We start from the raw sequence: 20,055 nt of genomic DNA on the forward strand, positions 1-20,055 counted from the left end.
GATTGTAAGCTTCCCAGAGCAGGGACCTCGTTACCAAAATCAGAATGAAATCTCCTAATGGTGCATGCGGCAAGAGGATCCTCCCAAATCCTCGTACGGTATACTAATTACAACGGCACCCACAGAATTGCAACTGACGTCAGTAGAGCACAAGGAGAAGCCTCCAACTTTAATCATGAACACCAACAAATGGTGAAAGAAGAGAAGCCAAGTAATGCCATGAAGCGGTATCCCCCGTTCCCACACTTAAGGGGAAACCGAAAATAAAGATACACACACCAAAGGACTGACCTATGTCACTGCTGAAAACAGTGGGCACCAGAGCAGCTAAACTACTAAACACCAATGTCCAAGAATAAGGGGGGCTACGTATCGGGCATTGTGGCCCTTCAGGCCCGTTCCCACCAGAGAGAGGTACTTCCCTTTAGAAGGATCCTCAGGTTTGTCCAAAAAATGCTGCGCAGGTCCAGTCCCAAGGGTGAGGGGCTATATCACCCAGCATCAGCTGATCCCTCCTAGCGCACATCTCAGCCCCACACTATAACATGGGTCCGATATTCCTAGAGCCACTCCATAGGGATACTGGACCCAGGTGATCATTAGTAGCTATTTTAGCTGCTCTGTTTTCAGCACATTGGTCAGTGGTTGTGCTCCCTTTGTTGTGTTTATCTCCTGCTTTTCCCTTTGTTTTGGGTTTTCCCATAAGTGTGGGAATAGGGGACACCGCTTCATAGCCTTACCTTGCTTTTGTTGTTTCACCATTTGTTGGCGTTCATGAGTAAAGTTGGAGGCTTCTCTTCGTGCTGCAATCACGTGAATTGCAGTTCTGTGAGCGCTTGTGTAATTAGTATTCGTTACCTAATGTTTCATTTTGTTTTCAATGGCATGTATTCTATGTTTTGTTCTTGTCCTTACCCCCCCGCCCCTCCCCACATTGTACTGCGCGTCGGAATATGTTAACGCCATATAAATAAAACGTATGGGTCGGGCTGTATACTTCAGTCTGCTTTGGATCCAAATCAGTTTCTTCTGTTGCCTTAGAAAAAAAAAAGTCACAACCAACGATATGAAATGAAAATGATTTTTTAATTAATTAAATAAATCAGTGGCGCTGCTCCCACTCCCACCCCTGACCACATTGCACTCAGTGGGCCCTGGGCAACTTTTGACCATTGGATAAAACGTCTCTCTGCACCATCTACATATGCTCTTTTCATGCCCACAGACCCTCCAGCCTTGGCAGACCCCACCTCACCACGAAGGCAACTCTTCTGCCCCAAACCCTATTTGTGTGACCCCCACCCTCTTCTCTGACCGCTCTCTCACTCGGCAGGTTCCTCCTCGTGCTCATCTGTCTGATATTCAGCGTTCTGTCCACCATTGAACATTATGCAGAGTTTGCCACTGGGACTCTCTTCTGGATGGTGAGTATCGCAGAGCATGAGGTGTGCACGCATGTGTATGATTATTTATGATTGTGTTTGTGTGTGCGCATGTGTGAGAGTGCACGCATGTGTGTGTGTGCGCGCATGTTTGCCTGTGAATGAGCTACATGAATTGAGTTTGTGCATGGAGTGTGTTGGAATGAGCAGCATGAGGTGTGTGTGTGAGCAGCATGCTGTGTGTGTGTGTGTGTGCGTGAATGAGCAGCATGCAGTGTGCGTGTGTGCATGAATCGCATGCAGTGTTTGTGTGTATGTAAATGAGTAGTATGCAGTGTGTATTTGTGTACTCGTGAATGAATTCCATGCAGTGTGTGTGTGTCTGTGTGTGTGGAGGAGCAGTGTGTGTGTATGAGAAACGTGCAGCGTGAGTGTGTATGAGCAGTATAGTGTACTGCGTGTGTGTGTGTGAATGAATCGCATGGTGTGTGTGAGATTTAATTGCTTGCAGTCTGTGTGTGTGAGAGTGAATGAATGAGCAGCGTGGTGTGTGTGTGTGTGTGTGTGTGTGTGTGTGTGTGTATCGCGTGCAGTGTGCCTGTGTTAATGAGCAGTGTGCAGTGTGTGTGTCAATGAATCACATGCAGTGTGTCTGTGTGAATGAGAAGCATGAAGTGTGTGTGTGTATGAACCGCATGCAGTGTGTGCGTGAACGAGCAATATGCAGTGTGTCTGTGCGTATGTGCGTATGAGCAGTATGTGTCACGTATGGCACCCCTACGAGCACATGCCCTGCATACGGAACAAAGGTTAATACTCATTCCCGCAAGCGCTCCTACTTTTCACCTCCGCAGAGGTCCCTCAAATGGACAATATCTCCTACAGGACAAGGGTTAATACACAGCTTACAAGCCCCACTCTTCACCTTCACAAAGGTCCCTCAAATGAGTGACATCTCCCCTAAATCCGTCCCCATATACCACCGAACAGCACTCAAGTGAGCACGTGACTTAGATATGCAATCAGGGTTAACACACACGGCTTCTCTAGCCAGCTCACTTTTCGCCTGCGCAAGGTACCTCCAATGAGTTAATATTAACCCCTTACTCAATTGCAATGATATCTACACACTGCCACCCCCCGGGAAATAGAAATCAAAGATGTAATATTCATATTTGCGAGGGTCCCAGGTCCCTGTTGATTGTAGAAAAAACTATGCACTTTAACACACCAAAAATCCAGTGTTTCAGTCTTTTCTACAGTACCGTGTGAGATTTGTGTTACTGCTTTTCCTAATTGATCCTGGTTCTTCCGTACGGTACCTCCTTCTCCCTGTGTTGATTTTTTTCCTATTTAAGCTGTCTTCTGTTCCTCTGAATGTCTCCTGCTGCAATATCCCACCCAATCGCCACCGCTGGCAGGAAGGGGGGTAGATTAGCTTTATCCTGACTCATTTCACTGCCCACCAGCGCTAGTTTAAATACTGTACTTGCTAATGAAGCATCTGAACTGCTGACTGAGAATTCCGTCTCCCCTCCCCAACGCATGCAGCCATCTCTATGATATGGACTCATATCCCTCCAGGTAGAACAGTTATGTCTAATAAATCTAAATCCCTCCTCTTCACGCCATCTCCTCAACCACCCATTAAAGTCTCTGATATGGAGTCCTGACTTCTTCCCCCCACCCCCACCTCCCTATATACTGGCAATACCTCGGAAAAAGACACTGAGGCTGTTGCGGTACCTGCCTAAAAGCTGCTCCTAACGCTCTAAATTCCTCCCGTACTATAGTAACTACATTACAGGCATACCCCGGTTTAAGGACACTCACTTTAAGTACACTCGCGAGTATGGACATATCGCCCAATAGGCAAACAGCAGCTCACGCATGCGCCTGTCAACACGTCATGAATAGCAATACCACCTCCCTACCTGTACCAAATCTGTGCGCAAGCGGGGAGACTATAGAGCCTGTTACAAATGCGTTATTTACATCATATATACACGTATATGACGATTGCAGTACAGTACATGCATCGATAAGTGGGAAAAAGGTAGTGCTTCACTTTAAGTACATTTTCGCTTTACATACATGCTCCGGTCCCATTGCGTACGTTAATGCGGGGTATGCCTGTAGATCATTAGTCCACAGGTAGACAATTACATCTACTGTACCTCTCTCCCTCTTGTCTTGCTGCCTTAACAATCCCCAGAATGTGCCTCCTATCCCTGAGCTCAAGGTAGGCAGCATACCTCCCTCTTCCCCTCACTACCTGCTCCCAAATCCATACAATGGAGTCCCCCAAGAGGCGTTGCCCCTTTTTCTGGGATCCTGTCGGGGGGGAATCCAGGTGCATGATGGACCTCAGTGGCCAGAACAGCAGGGAGTAAGCAAGGCGTAGTCGGGGTCACAGGCAGGGGCAGGTGGCGCGGTATCGTATCCGGGTCACGGGCAGAGGTCAGAGGCAGGAACAGGATGGGATCACAGGACAGGAACATGACTGGGGCGCAGGAACAGGGCTGGGACAAGGCGAATACAGGCAAGGACCTTTATTTATTACTAGTACTATGGCAGAAACAGGCTATGACAGGATGAGTCTCTAGAACGGGTGCACAAATTGGGGGGGGCAATATTCTCTGTGGGGGGCGCGGCGGTTACAGAGGCCCTGCACCCTTCCCGAAGGCATTTAAATGAAATGCAGAGGAAGCAGTCAAGGCCTTTTTAACTTCATTTACCTCGGTTCAGATGGCTTCTGGCAACATGTCGCCATGGCTACGCAGGAACAAATGACGCTGTGGGTCACGTAACGTCAAGTTGCCATGGCGTTGTAACGTCACAACGCCGGAGCCAAGGTAAGGAGGAGGGCCTCAAGGTGGGGGGATAGCCGGAGGGGGGCACAGGGGAAAAAGATTGCGCACCCCTGCTCTAGAACATAAGACAAAGGTAAACCAGAAGGCAGGAAACTATAAAGACAGAAAGCAGGAAACTATAAGGCCTGGGACAAAGCAGGTTCAGCCGCGCTGAGCCGCGCTCCTGTTCTGCCTCGTCTGCTGAAAATTGAGCTTTTTCCTGTACTTGCAAACGAGGCAGTGAGCGCGCTCTGGGGGCAGAGGCGTGTCAGGAGGCGGAGCGGGAGGCGGGGCTAGTCCCTCGATCCCATTGGATGTGACCGCTCACATCGCTTCCCCGAGCGGCAAATTTGAAACTTGCCTGTCTCGGCAAAGTTTCTGAGCCTCCGCATGCATCAGCACGCATGCGGAGGGGGAAACTATAGCTGTGCTGATGACAGATGCAGGGGGTTAGTGCATCTGCTCAGCGCGGCTCAGCCCGCCTCAGCGAGCTTTGACTTACTATGTCCCAGGCCTAAGGGAACCAAGAGAAGACAGCAGAGGAATCCCGGAGAAGACAGGAGCAACAGCACAGCCTCTGGACAAACAAAGGACCTGTGAGAGAGTGAGCGCTAACTAGATATGTGGTACTGGATGGGTATCAATGGCGCTATACACATGAAATATGGTGATTAATTAAAGTGAATAATTGAATATACAACCAGATGTGATGGAGAGAAGATCTCAGCCGGCGTGAATCAAACATGAAAAGAGAAAATGAAATACATAGTGTGATACTGTTAAGACACTGGTAAACAAACATATACACAAACAAACAAACACAAAATGGCAATGTTGCTGAACCACACACTAAACTAAAAAGGTATATTTAATATATTATAAAAACATACAGTACAATTATGCACAATAGGACAAAGTGTAGGGCCCAATCGATATCTAGCCGAATTGCCCGCTTACCGAAGCCAAGATGTAAAACCACAGTGGATATATTAGAGAGTATCCCCTCTCACAGTGGCTGGCACAGCTCACAGATGTATAGCCGGTAGGCGCCGCGTGTAGATGTTTGTAATGGAGGACGCATTCATCCACGCTGTAGCAGGGGCAGGAAAACACTGTCTGATGTTGAAGCAGTACGGGCATGCGCAGAAGCGCCCGACACAGTGTAGATGGTGTCTCCAAATTCCCTGCTTCTTGCGGTCGCGTGTGCTCCAAAGGCGGCAAATTCAAAAGATGCTTTAGGTCACAAAGCCTCACGGCAGGGCTGGCAATGGGTAACGGCAGCTGATGGCAACGCAGGGATAACGGGGACCACCCAACGCGTTTCGGAAGCTGCTGCCTCCTTCCTCAGGGGTAAATTTAATTCAAACGAATCCGAAACGCGTTGGGTGGTCCCCGTTATCCCTGCGTTGCCATCAGCTGCCGTTACCCATTGCCAGCCCTGCCGTGAGGCTTTGTGACCTAAAGCATCTTTTGAATTTGCCGCCTTTGGAGCACATGCGACCGCAAGAAGCAGGGGATTTGGAGACACCATCTACACTGTGTCGGGCGCTTCTGCGCATGCCCGTACTGCTTCAACATCAGACAGTGTTTTCCTGCCCCTGCTACAGCGTGGATGAATGCGTCCTCCATTACAAACATCTACACGCGGCGCCTACCGGCTATACATCTGTGAGCTGTGCCAGCCACTGTGAGAGGGGATACTCTCTAATATATCCACTGTGGTTTTACATCTTGGCTTCGGTAAGCGGGCAATTCGGCTAGATATCGATTGGGCCCTACACTTTGACCTATTGTGCATAATTGTACTGTATGTTTTTATAATATATTAAATATACCTTTTTAGTTTAGTGTGTGGTTCAGCAACATTGCCATTTTGTGTTTGTTTGTTTGTGTATATGTTTGTTTACCAGTGTCTTAACAGTATCACACTATGTATTTCTTTTTCTCTTTTCATGTTTGATTCACGCCGGCTGAGATCTTCTCTCCATCACATCTGGTTGTATATTCAATTATTCACTTTAATTAATCACCATATTTCATGTGTATAGCGCCATTGATACCCATCCAGTACCATTACTATTGTCTGACTAGGGGTCAGAGGTGTATCTAGGCTGCTACACTTTTTATGTAAATTTATTCTGATAGCATTTGTTTTGATATTATTATTGTTAGCGCTACCTATTGTTTTTTATTGGATATGTCCCTGACAGATCCTATTTTCCTCACGGTTTCACAGATCACCTCCTCCCCCACTGCAGTAGGTGCCTCCATGTTGCAGTACTGCCCTGCTAATGCAGCACAGGCGTTGTTTAGCGACACAGATAGCGGTATGTGCCTGTGATCTACAGCCCTCACCCTGCCACAGCCCACAGTGGCCCAGACCATCCTCCTCCTGGGAGACCTCTGACGCTGCTGTGGTCTCTCAGGCGGTATCTATGTGAGACAAGCAGATACAGATATCCTGCCTATTTCAGCCCTAGCAATCTCCTCCTGCAACAGAGAGCAGTGCCTACAGATGGGAGAGTCACTGAACTTCTAGAATGTCTCACTGAGCAATACAGCCTTACATCCACTGCACTAGAAAACATCAAACATTGTAGTAGATGTCAGCACTGTTGACAATTGTGTGCGCAACTCCTTCTGTGTTCAAACTCTTGTTTAAACCTCACACTTACAAAACCAGCTGCACTTGGAACAATCAGATTCTTACAGAGTGAACAAGCTCCTGGTAAGTGATCAGACTCTACTGTACATCAAATCACTGAAAACATATTCTGCACCAGATGAATGACGGAGTGAGTCTGCATTGGATAAATACCTTCTGTGTATCCCTCGCCTTTCCCCCCCTCTCAGTGTCTCCCTTTCTGCTGCAGGAGATTGTGCTGGTTGTGTTTTTCGGAGCCGAGTACCTCGTGCGTCTGTGGTCTGCCGGCTGTCGCAGTAAATACGTTGGATTTAAGGGTCGGATCCGCTTTGCTCGGAAACCCATCTCCATAATCGGTGAGAAGATCCCAGGGGGTGACATCCTGTCACTGCCTTCTGTGCCCCGAGTTCCACCACATGAGCGGGCAATGACCCATCAGGATGTCCCAAGCAGAGACTGCTGAGTCTGAGAATACAAGCTGCAGTCTGTCCCTCCCCCCGCAGGGTGACACAGTGACACAGATAGACTCTAACTCTGTCCCATTACTTGATGGTTCTCTTCCTCCCCGCCACTACTCCAAATGGTCTCTTGGTTGCTCCCTGTCACTGCTCGGGATTAGTGATTTTGTGTGACATCAGCTCAGCTAAAGTTCACCCTGAGTATTCTGCGTGTCCTACTGTACGTGTCTCTCCGCAGATCTCATAGTGGTCATCGCGTCCATCATTGTGCTGAGCGTGGGATCCAACGGACAAGTCTTTGCCACGTCTGCCATTAGGTTGGTGAGTTTGTTGGGACAGTGCATGTCCGGTGGTCCGGGTTCCAGAAGGTCACAACATAGCCATGTAACTGTTAACTTTTCTATGCAGTACGGCAACCAAGGGGCTAACCCACAAGAAGTAAGGCACTCTGCTCCGGCAGAGAAGGGGTTAACTTTTCCGGTTTAGTATGTTGGCTTTAGTTGCTAGTTTAGGCAATTAAGGACGTACATATCTGCTCAAGAGGATGCAAGACAACAGTTTTACAATCAGCTGTCAGTACCTAGATGACCGGGGCGACTTACCCCAAGTACCCGAATGTGCTAATGTGAGCGATGTTATCTGGTTTTGAGTAACTTGAAAGAGTTATAAAAACGTCACTGAGACCCTAAGAGGTTATACAAAGGACAGTATATTATTTATTATTACAGGCTAACATGAATTAAAATAATGCGAGGTTTGTATCACCGGTAGGGAGCGTCATTTCTTAGTGCGTGTAACCTGGCCACAATCTGTTGTCCGGGGGCAGAAATGAGTTAACCACCATTGTAGCCAATATTTTAGTTCACCCTCAAGGTTACAAACTGACTTATTACATGTGGTATGTGTCCGACCAGGAGGTTACCTGGAATATACCGACCCCGGTACAGTGAATCACATCATTACTGGGAGAGAGTTATTGTGTACTTGATAATTTCTGATTAAACGGTAAATGAAATAACTTCTTGTCTCCCAGACTCTAGAGCAGGGGGCGGCCAACTCCAGTCCTCAAGGGCCACCAACAGGTCAGGGTTTAAGGATATCCGTGCTTCAGCACAGGTGGCTCAATCAGTGGCTCGGTCTTCGACTGCACCACCTGTGCTGTAGCAGGGATGTCCTTAAAACCTGGCCTGTTGGTGGTCCATGAGGACAAGAGTTGGGCACCCCTGCCAAAGATCATTAAAACAGTAAAATAGCGGAGGGACAGTGACAAATGGCTGCAAGTTGGACTCATCTTGGGGTCGGGGATACACTCTGTGTGAACCTATTCCAGGTTATGTGGCTCTGCTCATTCCAGGTTATTTGGCTCTGCTCATTCCAGGTTATTTGGCTCTGCTCATTACAGGTTATTTGGCTCTGCTCATTACAGGTTATTTGGCTCTGCTCATTACAGGTTATTTGGCTCTGCTCATTACAGGTTATTTGGCTCTGCTCATTACAGGTTATTTGGCTCTGCTCATTACAGGTTATTTGGCTCTGCTCATTACAGGTTATTTGGCTCTGCTCATTACAGGTTATTTGGCTCTGCTCATTCCAGGTTTTTTGGCTCTGCTCATTCCAGGTTATTTGGCTCTGCTCATTCCAGGTTATTTGGCTCTGCTCATTCCAGGTTATGTGGCTCTGCTCATTCCAGGTTATTTGGCTCTGCTCATTCCAGGTTATTTGGCTCTGCTCATTCCAGGTTATTTGGCTCTGCTCATTCCAGGTTATTTGGCTCTGCTCATTACAGGTTATTTGGCTCTGCTCATTACAGGTTAATTTGGTTAAAAAAAATGTTCCTGTGATATTACATTGTAGTAAGTGCTGTCTTTGAGCTCTAACTGATCATGTGCACCTGGCAGGGGACATGTTTTACCATCCTGCGTTTTCCTAGATGGGCTGTTCTTGCGTTTGTATATTCTTTGGGGGGGCAGTGTCTGATTTTAGTGCCCTGCAGGGAGGTGGAGGGCAAGCTAGGCAGTCTGTGGTTACCCACTATCACATACATACGTCCATGTGGGCAAACATGTACTGAGCGCTCACTGCAGGGTGTCACCCACTCACTGAGCACTCATTGCAGTGTCACCCACTCACCAAGTGTTCAGTGCAATGTATCACCCACTTACTGAGCGCTCACTGCAGGGTGTTATCCGATCACTGAGCATGTCACCCACTCAGTGAGCTCTCGCTGCAGGGTGTCACCCACTCACTGAGCGCTAACTGCAGTGTGTCACCTACTCACTGAGCATTCACTGCAGGATATCACCCACTCACTGAGCGCTCACTGCAGGGTGTCACCCAATCACTGAGCTCTCAATGTAGGGTGTCACTCACTCAGTGACTGTTCACTTCTTGGGGACATTAACTCACTGAGCACTCACTGCAGGGTGCCACAAACTCACTGAGTGCTCACTGCAGGGTGTTACCCACTCACTGAGTGCTCACTGAAGGGTGTCACCGACTCATTGACACACTGAATGCTTACTGCAGAGTGTCACTGCACTCTCTCACTCTCTTACACTCTCTCCCGCAACTCATGCACTCTCCCTGACTCTCACTCTCTTCCTGACTCACTCTCACTCAGGGTGTCACCAACTCACTGTGCGCTCACTGTATGCTATCAAACTCGCTGAGTGCTCACTACACTGTGTCACCAACACACTAACTGTTCACTGCAGGGCATCAGCAACTCACTGAACGCTGACTGCAGGGTAACAACAACTTACTGTGTGCTCACTGCTGGATGTCACCAACACTGATTCTCTTACATTCACTTCCTCCACTCACCTTCTCCATGGCTTTTTCGCACTATTCCTGCTTCCCTCACTCACTCTCACTCTATCCCTTACTTTCTCACTCTCACAGTCACTTTCTCCCTTACCCACTCACTCTCTCCCTCATTCATGCTCACACCCTGAATCTCCACCCCTGGTCCTCACTCACTCTTTCTGACTCTCACTCTCAAGCTCTGCCTGACTTTCTCTCTCTCTCCCATGACTCTTCCTCACTCATTCTCTCCCTGACTCTCACTCACTCCTTACTCTCCCTCTCTTGCTCACTCCTGACTCTCACGGACTTTCCCTTACTCACCTTTTCTCTCCCTAACTCCTTCATCCACTCTCTCCCTCTCACTCACTTTCTCAATAACTCACTCACCCTGACTCTCCTTCACTCTTTCAATGACCCACTCACCCTGACTCTCACTCTCATGCCTACACTCCCTTACTTACTCTATTCCTTACTCTTACTCTCTCACTGACTTTCACTTACTCACCCTTTCTCTCCTGCACACTCTCAATGACTCTCCATCACTCTCCCTGACACTTACTCTCTCCCTGACTCTCCCTCACTTGCTCTCTCCCTGACTCTCACTCACTGTCTCTGTCTCTCCCTCACTCTCTCAATGATGCACTCTCATTCTCAATTACTCTCAATCACTCTCTCTGTGACTCATTCTCACTGACTGTCCTTCATGCACTCACTCAATTACACTCACTCCCTGACTCTCCCTTACTCACTCCCTGATTCTCCCTTGCTCACACTCCCGAGTCTCACTCACTCTCTTTCTCTCACTCACTCCCTGTAGGGGAATCCGCTTCCTTCAGATCCTGCGCATGTTACACGTTGATCGTCAGGGAGGCACCTGGAGACTTCTGGGATCTGTTGTTTTCATCCATCGCCAGGTGAGGGCTCCACACAATGTGACCCTCGCCCAATGTATGGGTCACTGTATACCCTGCCACTCTGTCACTACCTGGTCACTGCACCCCCTGGACCCTGTGCCCCCTGCCTGGTTACTGTGACCCCTATTACTCCCTGGTCACTATGCCCCCTGTCACTCTATCACTGCCTGGTCACTGGTTGGTGCATGTGGTTGTGTTTGGTGCATGTGTTTGCTTTTGGTGCATGCCTTTGTGGTTGTGGCTGGTGCATGTGTTTGGTGCATGTGTTTGGTGCATGTGTATGCATTTGGTGCATGTGTTTGGTGCATGCCATTGTGGTTGTGTTTGGTAAATGTGTTTGGTGCATGCCTTTGTGTTTGGTGCATGTGTTTAGTGCATGTGTTTGGTTTATGTGTTTGGTGCATGTGTTTTGTGCATGTGTTTGGTGCATGTGTTTGTGTTTTGTGCATGTGTTTGTGTTTGGTGCATTTGTTTGTGTTTGGTGCATGTGTTTGTGTTTGGTGCATGTGTTTGTGTTTGGTGCATGCGTTTGTGGTTGGCGCATGTGGTTGGTGCATGTGTTTTGTGTTTGGTGCATGTGTTTGGTGTTTGTGTTTGGTTCATGCCTTTGTGTTTGGTGCATGTGTTTGGTGTTTGTGTTTGGTGCATGCCTTTGTGTTTGGTGCATGTGTTTGGTGTTTGTGTTTGGTGCATGTGTTTGGTGTTTGTGTTTGGTGCATGTGTTTGGTGTTTGTGTTTGGTGCATGCCTTTGTGGTTGGTGTTTGTGTTTGGTGTTTGTGTTTGGTGCATGCCGTTGTGGTTGATGCATGTGTTGTTCCTTGGTCAGCGGGTCTCTCTCTCTCCCCCCCAGGAGCTGATCACCACCTTGTACATCGGCTTCCTGGGCCTGATCTTCTCCTCGTACTTTGTGTATCTGGCGGAGAAAGATGCTGTGGATGAAGATGGAAGAACCGGATTCTCCAGCTATGCAGATGCCCTCTGGTGGGGAGTGGTGAGTATGACGGGGACTCTCAGATTCACTAAGCAGCGTTGGCGTGGGAAATATTTACTTTTTTTGTGTGCTGGTTTTGATACAAAAACACTACAAATACGGGGTCAGACTACAAACATGGCCGCCAGGGTCACTAATAGATGGCCGCCAGGGTCACTAATAGATGGCCGCCAGGGTCACTAATAGGTGGCAGCCAGGGTCACTAATAGATGGCCGCCAGGGTCACTAATAGATGGCAGCCAGGGTCACTAATAGATGGCAGCCAGGGTCACTAATAGATGGCAGCTAGGGTCACTAATAGATGGCAGCCAGGGTCACTAATAGATGGCCGCCAGGGTCACTAATAGATGGCCGCCAGGGTCACTAATAGATGGCCGCCAGGGTCACTAATAGATGGCCGCCAGGGTCACTAATAGATGGCTGCCAGGGTCACTAATAGATGGCCGCCAGGGTCACTAATAGATGGCAGCCAGGGTCACTAATAGATGGCAGCTAGGGTCACTAATAGATGGCAGCTAGGGTCACTAATAGATGGCAGCTAGGGTCACTAATAGATGGCAGCTAGGGTCACTAATAGATGGCAGCTAGGGTCACTAATAGATGGCAGCTAGGGTCACTAATAGATGGCAGCTAGGGTCACTAATAGATGGCAGCTAGGGTCACTAATAGATGGCCGCGCTGTCATCTGCCGCCACAACAAGCCCTAACCCATGCGGACATATTGTTTCCCCAGTTTGCCTAGATTCCATCGCTCCTGAACTGGGCGTCCTCGGATATCTGGGGACCCCTCAATGCCCTTAAGGTTACAAATAAACATTAGACCCAGGAGTTCTGGTTTATTATATTTAGTGCATCTATATACCACCTCTCATATTTGTATACATATTTATATCTGGTATACCTCCTCCTACATTAGTACACATATGTATATCAGATATACCTTCTCTTACATTTGTACACATATTTATATCTGATATACCTCCTCTTACATTAGTAAACATATGTATATACATATGTGTACTAATGTAAGAGGAGGTATATCAGGTACACGTGTACTAATGTAAGAGAAGGTATATCAGGTACACGTGTACTAATGTAAGAGAAGGTATATCAGGTACACGTGTACTAATGTAAGAGAAGGTATATCAGGTACACGTGTACTAATGTAAGAGAAGATATATCAGGTACATGTGTACTAATGTAAGAGAAGGTATATCAGGTACACGTGTACTAATGTAAGAGAAGGTATATCTGATATACATATCTGTGTACTAATGTAAGAGGAGGTATATCAGGTATACATGTGTACTAATGTAAGAGGAGGTATATCAGGTACACATGTTTACAAATGTAAGAGGAGGTATATCTGATATACACATGTGTACTAATGTAACAAGAGGTATATCAGGTATACATGTGTACTAATGTAACAGGAGGTATATCTGATATACATATGTGTACTAATGTAAGAGGAGGTATATCAGGTATACATGTGTACTAATGTAACAGGAGGTATATCAGGTATACATGTGTACTAATGTAAGAAGAAGTATATCAGATACATACATGCTTCGGGATCCCTCTCTCCAGCGCCCCCTCTGGTTGGGTGAAAGTTGTATCCCGGCACCGACAGGAGGGAGCAGAGGGTGTGCGGGCTCACGAAGGCGTGGGGCACAAGGCGGTCACCTTGCTCACCTTGACCTAAGGCTGGCCCTGCACGTTTAGTACACATATGTGTATCTGATATATGCCCTGTGACGTAACGTCAGACCGCCGGTACCCAAGCGCCTCGGTCCTACTGACCACAAGGGAATCCCTCCCGGACTACGGCAAAAATGTGCTCCAAACACTACAATTATCCGAGCTTAAACCTACTAGGATGGTAGCGCCACCAACCGGGACCACCCAAGAGCTGCGCTCTTATATCTGGGGTATCTCCCACCCACTTCTGGTAACCACAGGTTCTTTGTGGGAGACACAAGCCTACTACTATGTCCTGGTGGTTTCTGGGGGCAGTGGGACCTCAGCTAACGCAGGGCGTCTCAGCCACAAACTCAATACTAAATACTGGTGGTTTCTGGGGATAACAGGACTTTCGCTAATCTATGGGGGGGGGGGGGGGGGGGAGGTCACAGGGTATGCAGAACATATTTGTATCTGATATGCCTTCTGTTCCATTAGTACACATGTGTATCTGACATATCGTTAGTACACATATGTATATATCTCAGTATATATTCCTCAGTGCATCCAGATACTTTGTGACTCGCCTCAGTGTTCCTCTTTGCAGGTCACGGTAACAACCATCGGTTACGGGGATAAAGTTCCACAGACCTGGATCGGGAAAACCATTGCATCCTGCTTCTCCGTATTTGCCATCTCTTTCTTCGCTTTGCCGGCGGTGAGTAAAAATACCCCCAGTATTAGTAAGGACTGCCCCAGTGTGAGTAATGATACACACACCATGAATAATGATATCATCAACATGAGTAACAATACCCCAAATGTGACGGCAACAAAAAACAATGTGAGTAATGACGCCCCCAATGGCAGCAATGATACCACCAATGCTAGTAATGATGCCTACAATGTGAAAAACTATACCCCTCTTATTAGTAACAAGACCTGCTACGTGTTAAATGGTATCCTTACCCCCACTGTTCGTAAGAATATCCATGTGAGTAACGATACCCCAACGTGAGTAATAAGAATGACAATGTTAATATTGATATCCTTGTGAGTAACGATGCAGCCAACATGAATAATTATATTCTCAATGTTAGTAATGATATTCCTGTGAATAACCATACCCACATGAATAATAATATCCCTATTGTTGGCAACGATATCCCTGTGAGTAATGGTACTTGCTTTTGTGAGTAGATACTCACAACTTGAGTACTGATACCCATATGTCTAATGAAATTGTGAATGCTCGCAATGATGTGAGTTATGATACCCCAGACATGAGTAATATTATTGCCAATGTTAGTAATGATATTCTTTTGAGTAAGGATACCCGCAACGATATCCCATATGTTAGTGATGATATCCTTGTGGCCAATGATACCCCCAATGTTAGTAATTATATCCCCACTTAGTACTCGTATCCTTGTGAGTATGTATGTATGTATATCTTTATTTATCTAGCACCACCTGTGTACATAGCACTTTATAGCAGTAATGCATGTGACATAATAATATAACACATAACAGGAATAAGACACACATTGGGAAAGGTCCCTGCCCCGAAGAGCTTACACTCTAAGGGGTAAGTAGGGAGAACTTACACAGACAGCAGGAGGGTGTTATGGTAAGTACATGGAAGTCATACTAAGTGCATATTAGATGCTACTCAAATGCTTCAATGTGAGTAACAACACCCCCAGTGTCGTTTAATGTTAGTAATGATATGCTTGGGAGTAACAATACCATGTGAGTAATGAGGGTCCCAACATGAGTAATGATGCCATCAGTGTGCGCAATGATATCGTTGTGAGTAACGATAGCCCCAATATAAGCAATAATACCCCAAATTTGGGTAATGATATCCTTGCGAGTAATAATGCCGTTAACGTTAGTAAGGATACCCACAATGTGAGTAATTATATCCTTGCTAGTCATGATATCGCCAATTTAGTAATAATATCCATGCGAGTATCGATGCCCCTAACATGAGTAATGATGCTCTCAACATTGATGTGATGTTAGTGACGATATCAATGGAAATAATAGTGTTCCCAACGTGAGTAACTATACCCACAAAATGAGTAATGATACAGCCAATGTTAGTAATGGTATCTATGAGTGTTGATACCCCTAATGTGAGTAATGATACCACCAATGTTGGTAATGATATCTATGTGAGTAATGGATCCCCCTTGTGTTAATAATGATAGTCTTGTGATTAACTATACACCCAACATGAGTAATGATAATCTCAACAAAAAATACGTACAAGATGGGACAAACGTTTACAAAATGTAAACTGCAGTAATAGAGGTAAAGAGAGTAACGTGGTCCATTATTACTAGCAAACAATTTCCTCAAAGTGCAGGTCTCCTCTAGGACAGAGGTACAAAGTAGAGCTTTACTCACACGTTCATAACGCAATTCTCCATTTAATGTGACAGCCAAGAACAGAGGAGAAACAACGGTTCAGGTCCCATATGGACCTTTCATCATGTGGGACCTGAACCGTTGTTTCTCCTCTGTTCTTGGCTGTCACATTAAATGGAGAATTGCATTATGAACGTGTGAGTAAAGCTCTACGTTGTATCTCTGTCCTAGAGGAGACCTGCACTTTGAGGAAATTGCTTGTCTGTGTTGTGTTGGCTGCACAGGCAGGAGTCTCCTCGCCTGAGGCTGCTTCCCCCACACTTTGCCACTGTGCTATTGTTACTAGCTACACATCAAAAGGGGATCAAGCTGCACTATGATTCCCCACACCCTTCTGAAGGTGATACTTATATCGCAGGAGAATTACATGAATATTTCCTGTTGTATCCAGCGACTACAATGCAATGTACACAAAATAGACATCCGCGTTCCCGCCGTGTCGAGCGCAGTTCCACGCAGTGATGTCATCATAATATAAGTATCACCTACATTCTTCCGACGGATGTGAGAAATAGGTGTTGCAGCCTGATCCCTCTTTGATTTTGTAATGATACCCAAACAATGCCCCCTTCTGAGTAATAATACCAGCAGCATGCGTGATGAGTAATGCTGCCCACACACACACACTCATGTTTGGGAGTATGTGTCTGTAGTTACAGTTCGAGGTGACCAGAATACAGGCCAATATGCGGTAACGGGGAGGGGGGGTCACTGAGGGGGGGTGTCCCTGTGTGACAGAGGGAGTTGGGGAGGTGTCCCTGCGTGACGGGGGGAGGTGACGGTGGTGTCCCTGTGTGACGGGTGGTCCCTACGGTATGTAACTGGGTGGTATCTCTGTTTGACAGGGGAAGGTGTCCCTGTGTGACAGCGGGGGGTGTCCCTGTGTGACAGCGGGGAAGGTGTCCCTGTGTGACAGGGGAAGGTGTCCCTGTGTGACGGGGGAAGGTGTCCCTGTGTGACAGCGGGGAAGGTGTCCCTGTGTGACGGGGGAAGGTGTCCCTGTGTGACAGCGGGGGGTGTCCCTGTGTGACAGCGGGGAAGGTGTCCCTGTGTGACGGGGGAAGGTGTCCCTGTGTGACGGGGGAAGGTGTCCCTGTGTGACAGCGGGGGGTGTCCCTGTGTGACAGCGGGGAAGGTGTCCCTGTGTGACGGGGGAAGGTGTCCCTGTGTGACGGGGGAAGGTGTCCCTGTGTGACAGCGGTGGGGTGTCCCAGTGTGACGGGGAAGGTGTCCCTGTGTGACGGGGGAAGGTGTCCCTGTGTGACAGTGCGGGGGTGTCTCTGTATGACGCGGGAAGGTGTCCCTGTGTGACAGCGGGGGATGTCCTTATGTTACAGGGGAAGGTGTCCCTGTGTCACAGCGGTGGGTGTTCCTGTGTGACAGGGGGAGGTGTCCCAGTGTGACAGCGGGGGGTGTCCCTGTGTGACGGGGGAAGGTGTTCCTGTCTGACAGGGGGAGGTGTCCCTGTGTGACAGCGGGGGGGTGTCCTTGTGTGACAGGGGAAGGTGTCCCTGTGTGACAGCGGGTGGGTGTCCCTGTGTGACAGCGGGGAAGGTATCCCTGTGTGACGGGGGAAGGTATCCCTGTGTGACAGCGGGGGGGTGTCCCTGTGTGACGGGGGAAGGTGTCCTTGTGTGACGGGGAAGGTGTCCTTGTGTGACGGGGGAAGGTGTCCCTGTGTGACGGGGGAAGGTGTCCCTGTGTGACGGGGGAAGGTGTCCCTGTGTGACGGGGGAAGGTGTCCGTGTGTGACAGCGGGGGGGTGTCACTGTGTGCTGCGACACTGACACCTCTCCTGGTCTGTCAGGGGATTCTGGGATCTGGTTTTGCTCTCAAGGTTCAGCAGAAGCAGCGTCAGAAACATTTCAACAGGCAGATCCCAGCGGCAGCGTCGCTCATCCAGGTAACAGAGTAACGCACGGTGTCTATATAAACCTGTGTGTGTATTTGACTCCTCATGTGTGTAATTAACTCCCTGTGTGTGTATTTTACTCCCTGTGCATGTATTTGACTCCTGCGCGTGTATTTGACCTCCTGTGTTTTTGACTCCCTGTGCATGTTTTTGACTCCCTGTGCGTGTTTTTGACTCCCTGTGCGTGTTTTTGACTCCCTGTGCGTGTTTTTGACTCCCTGTGCGTGTATTTGACACCCTGTGCGTGTATTTGACTCGTGCTGTGCGTGTTTGACTCCCTGCACGTCCATTCGACTCCCTGCGCGTCCATTCGAACCTCTGTGCATGTATTTGACTCTCTGTGCATGTATTTGACTCCCTGTGAAGACCCTCTGGAGATGTTACGCCGCTGAGAAATCCTACAACTCCACAGCCACCTGGAACATCTACATCACCTCCACCGACCAGAGCAGCAGGATCCCCCCCACCAACGCCAGCCCCAGCACCAGCACATGCAGACAGGTCCGGGGGTCCCCGTCTACCATCTGTCTGCCCCCTATATACTCTTGAAAAGAAAGCAGAGAGAAGGCGACTCTCTCACAGACGCGCGGTTTAGATGTTTTCTCTAAAGGAAAATAGAAAACGTCTGATGACCAATCACAAGATTGTATTAGGACATGTGATAACTTGCAATGATTGGCTCAGGGAGGGCTCGTACCCAGAGTTTAAAGCTGCAGTTCAAGCGATACCCTACATGTGTGTTTTTTTAAGAAATCAGTTCTGTACTATGAGAAAATACTCGTAGCATTTTTTTTAAACAACTGTGCATTACATTTTTAATGTATTATAATGTAACAAGCATTTTTTGTTTCTATAGCAACCATTTACAAAGTCACAAACCCTTCCTCTTCTGAAACAGGCTCTGGCACACCCCTTTTTGAGCCCTGCCCTCTCTCTAGCAGTGCACCAATTGTATCTAGTTACTACCATAGTGCAGTTATGTTAAAACAAAACACAGTAGTATCAAAGCTCTTAAATTAGCAAAAGAGACACACTAGACAATGTCAGTAAATGTCCAACAGAAAATATCCAGATAGCAAAAATTGCAAAAATAGGAGGTAGTGTGAATATCAAAAGAGAGACACAGAGCCCAGATAAAAATACCAAAGCGATTTATCCAACACTGGTAAAAATGAAGGCTTACAGGATTCCAAATTGGTCACAGCGTGGGTATATGGGTACAGATGGCAGCCGAGTCGCGTTCTCGGGATCCCGTCACACCGCCGCTGCGTCCAGTGGTCTCCGTCCTGCACCTCTGCTTGGGAGCCGCTACGTCACTTCCGGTTCCTCTGCCGATCGAAGTGGACGTCACAGGACCTCCAGGCAGACTTTCTCCCTCCAGATAGCACACTGATGGTCACGCTCTACGCGTTTCGCTGTTCTTAGTGACGGCTTCGTTATTTTTTTCTAGGTAATTTCGCTCCCCTGGTTTTTCCTTTTACGCTTCTGTTTGGACTTTGAAACAGTCCTCCAAGGGTTTGAGTGTTTTATTTACCACCTTTTTGCACGGCACGGTCATTATTGATTTATTTGTCACTATATGTTCACTTGCACTGTGTAGAGGTTGATATAGTGTTAGAGCGCCATCTAGTGTATTTTTTTGTATCTAGTTACTGCCTAGTCACGTGATCTTCCCCACAGAACTTTGCATCTTGGGCCCTCTTCTGCTGCACTGGCAGCCATTTAGTGAACCCCCGAGCCGAATCTTCACCGTTCAATCAAAGGAGAACGGATCGATCGGCAACTTGGCTAATTACTTATTGTGTGGATTGTATTGATGCACATATTGAATGGAAAAAATGATTACTTTTCGCTCACTCACCGGATGAAAAGCCTGTGCAGAAGTGGAGTGGAATCATTGTTATCCTGTTTGTATGATCCAGAATAAAGGGCAAAAATCTTTCTCACCGAAAGAACTTGGAAGTTTTCTATTTTCCC

The 20,055-nt window shown here is 47.6% G+C and overlaps 1 protein-coding gene across 12 annotated transcripts in view; it reads left to right on the top strand.

Moving 5' to 3' along the window:
• LOC142496031 (potassium voltage-gated channel subfamily KQT member 1-like) overlaps positions 1-20,055 on the top strand; it is a 92,564-nt gene that overhangs the window by 39,372 nt on the left and 33,137 nt on the right. For 10 of the 12 annotated variants that reach the window (XR_012801886.1, XM_075602292.1, XM_075602293.1 and 7 more), the window contains 8 exons: positions 1,334-1,424; positions 7,108-7,234; positions 7,575-7,653; positions 10,959-11,055; positions 11,907-12,047; positions 14,338-14,448; positions 17,974-18,069; positions 18,445-18,579. Coding sequence is in view for 11 of the 12 variants with exons in the window: in XM_075602292.1 (XP_075458407.1) it covers positions 1,334-1,424; positions 7,108-7,234; positions 7,575-7,653; positions 10,959-11,055; positions 11,907-12,047; positions 14,338-14,448; positions 17,974-18,069; positions 18,445-18,579 (877 nt within the window). In the remaining variant the exon portion in view is untranslated. The remainder of the gene's footprint in view (positions 1-1,333; positions 1,425-7,107; positions 7,235-7,574; positions 7,654-10,958; positions 11,056-11,906; positions 12,048-14,337; positions 14,449-17,973; positions 18,070-18,444; positions 18,580-20,055) is intronic. The other 2 variants (XM_075602290.1, XM_075602291.1) reach the window with 2 other exon arrangements.

Source organism: Ascaphus truei, chromosome 5, assembly GCF_040206685.1.
Source record: "Ascaphus truei isolate aAscTru1 chromosome 5, aAscTru1.hap1, whole genome shotgun sequence".
NCBI classification, from domain to species: domain Eukaryota; kingdom Metazoa; phylum Chordata; class Amphibia; order Anura; family Ascaphidae; genus Ascaphus; species Ascaphus truei.